Source organism: Sinocyclocheilus grahami, unplaced genomic scaffold (assembly GCF_001515645.1).
Source record: "Sinocyclocheilus grahami isolate Dianchi unplaced genomic scaffold, SAMN03320097.WGS_v1.1 scaffold1035.1, whole genome shotgun sequence".
Taxonomy (NCBI): Eukaryota; Metazoa; Chordata; class Actinopteri; order Cypriniformes; family Cyprinidae; genus Sinocyclocheilus; species Sinocyclocheilus grahami.
In genome coordinates, this window is record NW_015506214.1 from 176,065 (window position 1) to 185,537 (window position 9,473).

General features: G+C 43.1%; 1 protein-coding gene across 5 annotated transcripts in view; it reads right to left on the reverse strand.

Annotated features, from left to right (window-relative positions):
- Positions 1–9,473, reverse strand: part of LOC107565928 (zinc finger SWIM domain-containing protein 8-like) — a 45,381-nt gene that overhangs the window by 12,913 nt on the left and 22,995 nt on the right. For all 5 annotated transcript variants that reach the window (XM_016251239.1, XM_016251237.1, XM_016251236.1 and 2 more), the window contains exons 9-19: positions 8,496–8,671; positions 7,132–8,326; positions 5,389–5,520; positions 5,117–5,296; positions 4,655–4,838; positions 4,446–4,544; positions 4,189–4,313; positions 2,930–3,218; positions 2,634–2,786; positions 2,139–2,361; positions 1,709–1,998 (exon numbers count right to left, since the gene is read on the reverse strand). In XM_016251239.1, coding sequence (XP_016106725.1) covers positions 1,709–1,998; positions 2,139–2,361; positions 2,634–2,786; positions 2,930–3,218; positions 4,189–4,313; positions 4,446–4,544; positions 4,655–4,838; positions 5,117–5,296; positions 5,389–5,520; positions 7,132–8,326; positions 8,496–8,671 — 3,046 coding nt within the window. The remainder of the gene's footprint in view (positions 1–1,708; positions 1,999–2,138; positions 2,362–2,633; positions 2,787–2,929; positions 3,219–4,188; positions 4,314–4,445; positions 4,545–4,654; positions 4,839–5,116; positions 5,297–5,388; positions 5,521–7,131; positions 8,327–8,495; positions 8,672–9,473) is intronic.

Consider the following 9,473-nt stretch of genomic DNA (forward strand, 5'->3'; position numbering starts at 1 on the left):
CAGAGGAAGAGTTTAGCCCCTTTCACACATACAGTCTTTACTGGTAAATTACCAGTAAGTTACCATTAAGAGATCATGTGTGAACAGGACCTTTTCAAAAATCCCGGTAAATTTGTTCTGGCAATCATATCGTTCTTATGGCGATGATGTGATTACTCCAAGCTGTTTACAAAGCTCTGCTGCTTTTTAATTAGTTTTTCTATGTAAATATGCACTAGATGAACATCTTTGAACATTGCGCCTTGCAGCTTTTTCAACGTGTCGCACTTCTCCATTCATCAGGGCTGCGACTCCACAGTTGGATACTATTATGCGCGTTTCGTGTTTATAAGAGCAAAAAATTCTGATTGGCTAGTAATGTTAGTTTGGTTGAGAGTGAAAGCTGTGCTCCTCTCATACCATTGGTAGGGCGAAGTCATGGACTCGAAAGTGATATCAACACGTTTTTTTAAATGTAGGATTATTTTTTTCCGCAGCCAAACACTGCACGCCGGAGAACTTTAAGCCCTGCAGGACTCATGGTAGCGTTCACCTTTTCTTCTCCAAACAATCGATTTTCCAGTTGTCCCAAATAGTCAGAAGGGAGCTTCATCAGAGGAAATAACTTTGCACCAGTCTTCTGCTGTTCAATCCTTGTACTTCCTGCAGAATTTTAGTCTGTTCTTGACGTTTTTCTTGGAGAGAAGTGGCTTCTTTGCTGCCCTTCTTGACAAGGCCGTTGTCCAAAAGTCTTGGCCTCACTGTGCGTACAGATGCTCTCACACCAACCTGCTGCCATTCCTGAGCAAGCTCTGCACTGCTGGTGACACGATTCCGTAGCTGACTCCTCAGGAGGAGACGGTCCTGGCGCTTGCTGGACACTCTGGGACGTCTTGAAGTCTTCTTCACTGCAGTCAAACCTCTCTCCTTGAGGTTCTTGATGATCCGGTAAATGGTTCTTTCAGGTGCAATATTCTTTGTAGCAATTTCCTCGCATGTGAGACCATTTTGATGCAAAGTGATGATGGCTGCACGCGTTTCTTTGGAGGTAACCATTGCTAACAAGAACACAATGATTGGAAGCGCTTCTTCCATCCTTTTATAGCAATCAGTCTGCTCTTACAATCTAATTAGTATGATAGTGATTTTACCTGACTAGTACTCACTCACAATTTCACACGTGCTGCTGATATAATTAGTCAATTAATGTTAGCTGGTCATTTACTGTCAGGATCAAAAAACAGTTACATTTGGGGGTTTTTCGTGAAAAGTTCATTTTTTGGCCAATGAAGCTTTTAGCAATTATTTAAATTGCATCTGATCACTCTACACAATAATCTAGAAACAATGTGAATGAACACCACAACAGCTCAAGCAGCAAACTTTGCAAAACACAAAATTTATGTCACTGCCAAAATTTTTGGCCATGACTGTGTACATCTATCCAACATATACAGGTATGTGACCCTTAATATCCTAATGATTTTTGGAATAAAATAAAAATCTATCTATCTATCTATCTATCTATCGCAATCCACCCATATATATTTATCTACCTATCCATCCATTTTTAATATACTGAAGTACAGTACTATAGTACTCTTTCATTCTGATTTGATACTCTGAAGCCAAGTTTATGAATTTTAAAGATTACATTTGCATTTCAAGGGGATAGTCATAAATCATATTGAAGTTTGTGATCCCTGCAGATTACACAATTATCTCTCACCTGTAATCCAGGATACATGTGAGGAATACGTTCTTGACAGCCAGTTTGGAGACACAAAATTATGCAGGCCAAGGGCATACAGGCCAATTTCAAAGGCACACAGATGCAGGTTGCGGTGGGGCCCTTGATGGCCTCCGCTGGCAGAGGGTTGAGTGAAAATGGAGGTGGAGCTGTTTCCACCAGCTTTAATCAGCACAGTCTTGGCCAGCTCAAAGTAAAAATGGGCAGCCGCCTCGGATGGCTGGTTGGGCACGTGTGGAGCGTGGCATTCAGGCCGGCGGCCTTTATACCTAAGAGGGAAAGAGGTAATGTATGACAAACTGTAGACATAGAGGCTCAAAAAGAGATACTAATGAAAAAGCTCCCAAAAAGTGAGACCAAATCCTCAAAAGGGGCAACGAGTGTAAAAAAGGGCACAGGCTTGTCTCACCTGCTGGTGTCAGTACTCTTGGCTCTGGCTCCTCCTCCAGCTCTGCGTGAGCCGCTGGATGACGATGAGCCAAGTGAATCAGAGGAAGAGCTGCTAATGCTGTCACTGTCCTGGCCTCTCCCCCAGGAAGCAGCTGTCCAACCACCTCGAAGTGGACGTCGACTGAGGGTAGGAGAGCTGTCTGAGGTGGTCTCTGGAGCACTGCTGTCAATGCTTGCCATGCCTGAGAAAACACGTCAGAAGAAACATGACCTTCTCAGACTCTCAAATTTCTTTATGCACAGTTAAAATAATAAAGTAAATAAATGATTAATATACATGAAATATAATAATAATAATATATTATATTTGGAATTATTTTAAAAAAGGCTAGCGGATAAGTGAATTTGTATGAATTTTTGCAGTGATTTTTGACCTCTTGTGACAAAAATAATGAAGACAGGTGTTGCATCAAATGTTCTCTTCTGTCTAAGTAACAAACCCACTGTCTCTCACCGGTGTGTTTCTTTTTCTGCCGTACAGGTGATCCCCAGCAGCGTGTGCCATATGCCCCACGGCCCCCCAGTGCCAGACGACTGGGCACAGTGCCCTCGGGCTTGAAGGGCGCAGCTTCGCTCTGCTGCTCACAGGAGGTCGACTGTGCACCCTCTGTCAAAACGAAGTATGAGAGAGATTAAATTAAACTGGGTCACTACAAACTCAACAATGACCCAAGACAATAACATTTCAGCAGTGAATTTCCCTCTGACATTTAAGTGTCTACTCGTGATACTTTGGTGGATGTTGTTCACCTTGATCTCTGTTGTCAGCGATGCCCTCTCCTGTCACTGTGCTCTGAACTCCACCACCCACCAAACTGCCCTGCTGTCCTGCCGCTCCCCCTCCAGTCACGCCCTGCACAGCAGCTGATGTTGCTGAAGGGGTGTGCTTTGACACTCCTCCACTGGCTCCGCTAGCACCATGGGTGGCATGTTTAGATGGGCTCTTTTGGCTGCTGGTGGCTGGTTTGCTTGAGTAAAATGAGCTCAGAGTTTGAGGCTTGTGGGTCTGGCTCTCACGATTCAGTAGCTTGTCCAGAATCTACACAAGGATAATATCAAACATTAATAGTTTAAGGCATGCACTGCATTTTAAAAATGATACCATGGCTAAGACTCTCAGCATAAGTATGGATGGTCTTAAAGGGATAGATAACATGAAGAAATCATGTACATAAAAGTCAGTAAGATATTTTTAAGAAAATATTTCATGTCATTTTATCTCATCTTCAGCATATTAGAAAGATTTCTGACACTGAAGAGAGTAACAGCAGATGAAAATTCACCTGCATTATCATCCTCAACCTTTTGAATGGTAGTTTACATACAAGTAAGTTCCTCAAACTATGCTATCACTTTGCTTCTGACTGTAACTTTATGGCACTTTTCCACTGCGTGGTACGACTCTGCTCGGCACGGCTCAGTACGGTACGACACGGCATGGCTTGGCTCGTGTTTCCACTGCAGTTCAGTACCACTTTAGAGTGGGCGGGATTATTCACGTGTCGTTATAGTTGCGCCGCCTCTACTGCCACGACTCCTGAAAAACTTTTTCATTCCGCGTCGCCCCATCAAGCTCGCCGGATCCGCTCCTCTGCTATCAACTAGAGGAATGTCTGTACTTCCTCAACAGACAACGAAACGGCCACTTTTTGGTTGTTAAAAAAGGTGTGCTTGTTCAAAACAGTTGCGTTCAATCCTTCACTGGCTGTGCGGATTTAAATCTAGCGGTTCTGTTGTGTTTGTGTCGCAAGTTCAGTGACGCAGGTAGTGACGATTCTCTCCGGCCAATCCGTGATCAGCAGAGTTTACACGTCACGTTTTGGTAACGGAACGGGTCACTTGGAACCTCAACCGAGGTGGTACTAAAAAAAGTACCAGGTACCACGTACTGTACCCAGTGGGAAACCCCCCAAAAGTGAACCGTACCGAGCCGTACCATGCAGTGGAAAAGCGCCATTAGACTGCAAGTTTAGCTTATGTATATTACATGAATAACTTCAAACACTTGCCTTTTTAAGCTTGCTTTGGTCATCTTTATAAGTGATCATCAGTGCTAGAGCCAGGTCTCCTTTCTCTCTCCGTGTGCCTTCACATAGCAGAGGATGCTCTGCCTCACTGACTGTTGTCTTCATACCTTAAAAAAAACAGAGGGATAGAAGAGAAAATGAGGGACGATCGAAACACAGAAAGAAAGAGAATATCCTAAACAAAACACATTAGTGCTGGTTGGTTTTGTGTTTTTTTTTTTACATAAACTGATTCTTACCAAGAGCTGCTACAGCTGCCTCAAATCCCAGCTCCTCATCACCAGGCATTTCATTGTTACGGTTCCGGCTAGGAGGTCGAGAGCCCGTGGGAGAGACCACTGCAACAGGCAAGTAAAAAGACAAAAAAAATTTAAAATGAGCATGGGGATTTGGGGGATTTTTAAATAGCTTTTTTAAAATCATGGGAAAAGGTAGATGTGGGACTTACCAGGGGTGCACAGTACGTCAAATATGAAGCTTGCCAGCATGAGGGGCAAAACCGGTCGATAGTCACAGAAGTTTCCATCACGGAGCTGCTCTGCTCGGTCCCTTATGGAAGTCATTTCAACAAGACCCAGAGGAATCTTCTTCAGCAGAGCCACCACCTCGGACTCCTGATATGCCAGCTTCACCTAACACAAGAGCACAGTAGCTCAGAATTATGGCACTCAAAATGCTTCACTGGACACATTTAAAACAAGGAGTCATTACAATGCATTTTTAGTTTGTCGTCAGTTTCAAAGTGTAAATCTGGCTAAACTCTCTCAAATTGTGTCCCATTTACTAATGTTAATGATATTATATGACAGACTTCCTATATCAGTCAAACCAGTCACATCCCCAACAAGAAACTAAATTGTCATACTAGCAGATCACCAGGGTTATGGGATGAATGTAATTTCTGCTTTACCTCCAGAGCTTTAGTAGAAGCTGGTGGTCTCTGCAGCTCCAGGGAGAACATGCCAGTGTTGAATGCCAGGTTATGGAGCTCAAGCCTCTCACTCAACACAGTCAGCAGGAAGGCTACTTTAGACAAGGTGTTAGTGGCCACCTGCGTCTGTTTACTGGTTGACACCTTACTCTTTTTACCCTAAACAAGACAGGGAGAGATCAAAGGTGAGCACCAGCATGATGTCACAGTTAAAACCTTTGGGAAAACACTGAAAAAGTCTGTTTTTGTACCTTTGTCTGCGGCTGCTCCACCTTCAGGTCGGGTGGGTTAGCCAGCAGATCTCGAGCAAGTTCAACAGCCAATCGGCATGCTTCGTTACTATAGCCATGAGCATAGAGAGCCTCCGCACAGGCAAACAGTATCTGCAACACACCATTATACCATTGAAAATCTTTTAAAATTCAGTGCAATTAAATCTGAATAAAAGTTGAATTAAATTAAGCAAAATTAGATTTTTGCAACACCAGCCATTATTTTATGTATTTTACAACTGTACATATACTGAATTTAAGTCATAAAAATCAAAATTATAAAACAACCATCCTCAAATTGAGTCACTACATCTCATCCTTTTATAAAAACATTTATACAAAAAATTTGCTGAATTAACACAAACAATAGACCACGTGTGTCACCAAATGGAGCAAAACAAAAAAACTAGTGTTAAAAAAAACAAAACATACATTTTATTTATGCATCCCAGATAAAGTAGACAGATTTTCCACTGTGACAAAGATATTTAGAAGATAGATGGTCACATTTAGCTCTCGCTGAGTCTTAAAGGGTTAGTTCACCCAAAAATTTTAATTCTGTCATTAATTACTCACCTGCATGCCGGTCCAAACTCATAAGACCTTCCTTCATCTTCGGAACACAAATTAAGATATTTTTTATTAAATCAGAGAGCTCTCTGACCCTCCATAGACAGCGACGCAACTGAAATGTTCCCAGGTCCAGAAACGTAGTAAACACATCTGTAAAACAGTCCATGTGACATCAGTGGCTCAACTTCAATTTTGCGAAGCTACGATAATACTTTCTGTGTGCAAAGAAAACAAAAATAATGACTTTATTCAACAATTCGTCTCCTCCGAGTTACCGTCTTCCGCCATTTTGGAGAGTATCACAATGCATACGCACACTTTCCCCTAAGCATAAAAAAATGCTGATTACGTTCATGTGCACGCTTTCTCCCTAACGTAAACAACGCTGATTACGTTGATTACACTCTTGGGTACTCTCCAAAATGGCGGAAGACATAACTCGGGAGTCATTATTTTTGTTCTTTGCGCACAAAAAGTATTATCGTAGCTTTGCAAAACTGACGTTGAGCCACTGATGTCACATGGACTATTTTACCGATGTCCTTACTACGTTTCTGGACCTGGGAACATTACAGTTGCGTTGCTGTCTATGGAGGGTCAGAGAGCCATCTGATTTAACAAAAAATATCTTAATTTGTGTTGCGAAGATGAACGAAGGTCTTACGAGTTTGGAACGACATGAAGGGGAGTAACTACTGACAGAATTTTTATGTTGGGGTGAACTAACCCTTTAATTTTGGACCCTACTTTTACATTTAGCAGACGCTTTTATCCAAAGCGACTTACAAATTAGGACAATGGAAGCAATCAAAATCAACAAAAGAGCAATGATATGCAAGTGCTATAACAAGTCTCAGTTAACAACGCAGTATACGTAGCAAGATTTTTTTTTTATTATATAATAAATAAAAAGAAAACAGATAGAATAAAAAAAAGAATAGAGCAAGTTAGTGTTAGGGGACTTTTTTTGCTTTTGTTAATTGTATAATAAATAAAAAGAAAACAAAAAGATAGAATACAAAAAGATTAGAAAAGTTAGTGTTAGTTTTTTTTTTTAAGAATAGAATTAGAATAGAGAGTGCTAGAGTTAGAGGGTCAAATAAATAAATTCAGCACATAATGTGTTTGACAAAAAAAAAAAAAAATCACCTCCATCCTGCCCTCCTGCTCCAGAGGTTTAATCCCAGCAAAGATGTCTGGCTCTTCCTCATGGTTGCCGTCTGCAACCCCTCTATCAGCTCCCTCTTCTGATGCAGCACTAAGGTAATAAGCTTGATAGTCATCTTCACCCATAGCATCTGCTCCTGCTGCCTCAGCTGCCTGAGGTCCTGAGGCCCCTGAAGCCCCGCTCCCATCTCCCTCTCTGCGGACCCGCTGAGCCTTGATGGGGAGTGATGCAGAGGGCAGAGTATCATCTACGGGGTCTTCGTCTCCTCCGTTCTCATCCAGACCTGCCTCAACTTCCACCTCTTTCTTGATAGCTACCACTACTGGAGCTGCAATGGAGCAGGCATGGGCATCAGCAGAAGAGGGCAGCACACGTTTTGCCTCAAAAGCACGCTCTTTTGAAGCAGTACCACTGTATTTGAGTGGCTCTCGGAGAAGAGGGCTGGGTGAGGGCAACATCTCCGGTGGAGGAGGAAGGAAATCAAAGGTGTTAGAGGCCTCCGCTCCAAGTGCCAGACTGGAGCCATCATCCAGACTCAACTCTGCCATATCAGGCTCTAGAGAGCTGTCCTCACTGCTAGTTCGCCGTTTAGCACTGGGGTGCTTGCCGCTGATGCCGCTCGAACTTCCACATGAACCCTTGTTGCTCTGTGTAAGCTTGGCCTTACTACCAGCTGATGGGGAGGAGCTACTAGCTTTATACATGCCTTTACCTCCCTCCTGAAGTGAGAGAGAGACCCTTCCACCCAGACAAACCAGCACGCCTCCACTGTTCACGCCTGACACTCCTTTCCTCTTGCCCACAATGGTCTCCTTAGGGCGGACAGCCACCTCCTGCTGGGGAAGATGGGAGTTGCTCCGTGACTTGTGTTCAGAGGAAGTACCTTCTGACGCTCCACAGCGAGCTCCTTCTCCTGGTTCCCCACTGGTCCCAGCTTTAGCACCCCTCTGCTGCTGCACCATCCTGGCCCAACAAAATGAGGTGTTTTTCTTATCTGCACTGCAATAGGTGATGCCAGGTAAAGGGTAGGCCACTTCCCAGTTGAAGTAGCAGCACTCCACAGCTGGTTTGAAGCCCTGGAAGAGTTTGTCAAGAGACTTGCGGTGCTGCCCCCGTTTCACAATCTCTATTACCTTCAGATGCCACTGCTTTAGCTGGGCAGCAAGTTCCAAACGCCTGAAGAGTCACAAATAGAGAAGCAAAAGAACATTACCTTACCTAAGTGTTGACGACAAACAGCCACAAACCTTTAAGTATTATAGATCAAAGTCACTACAAATATGAATCACAAGTTCTTTAGAGCCTAACCAGATCTTGCTCACTAGAGCTAATCCAACTTGCTCACCTCTGGGGACTCATGGTAGGGTCTAGTACTGCCAATCTCCATAAGACAACCATTTCATCACACATGCTGGCACACGCATGTGCTGCAACCTCCGTCTGGCCATTACTGCGACCTGTGTGCCCACTAGCACTGCTGTGAGAGGCGGATGTCCTCACACTATACCACCAGCCAATGATCTGGAGGAAATACAGAGAGAGCAGTACACTTATAGAACAGAAGTCAGATTAAAACGTATCTCCAAACAAATATTAATCAGATAGTCAAAAACAAACCAGTCTAATTTAAAAAAAAGTGTTATATGGATATACAGTATCTCACAAAAGTGAGTACACCCCTCACTTTTCAGGAACCATTTTAGTATATCTTCTCAAGGGACAATACTATAGAAATTAAACTTGGATATATTTTAGAGTAGTCAATGTGCTGCTTGTAGAGCAGTACAGATTTACTGTCCTCTGAAAATAACTCAACATACAGCCATTATTGTCAAAATAGCTGGCAACAAAAGTGAGTACACCCTAAGTGATAACAGCTGTATGTCGTTTAACCATGCAAAGCCACATGTCCTATTCATCATGTTCATGTTTTTGTCTGCTTGACAGGACCATACAAATTTGTGTATCTTGTATTAGAGCAGTTCAAATTTGGTGCTTTGAGTACAATTCTCTCATACTGACCACTGGATGTTCAACATGGCACCTCATGGCAAAGAACTCTCTTAGGATTTGAGAATTAGAATGGTTGCTCTCCACAAAGATCGCCTAGGCTATGAGAAGATCTGTAACACCCTTGCAGTTGCAGTACAGGGGCCAGGGTCATACAGAGGTTTTCTAAGACGACTTCCACTCAGAACAGGCCTCACAAGGGTCGATTAAAGAAGTTGAGTCCTAGTGCTGTGCGTCAGGTACAGAAGCTGGCTTCAAAAAAACAGACGCATGGTACTGCCAGCATTGCTTTAGAGGTTGCAGAAGCGGGAGG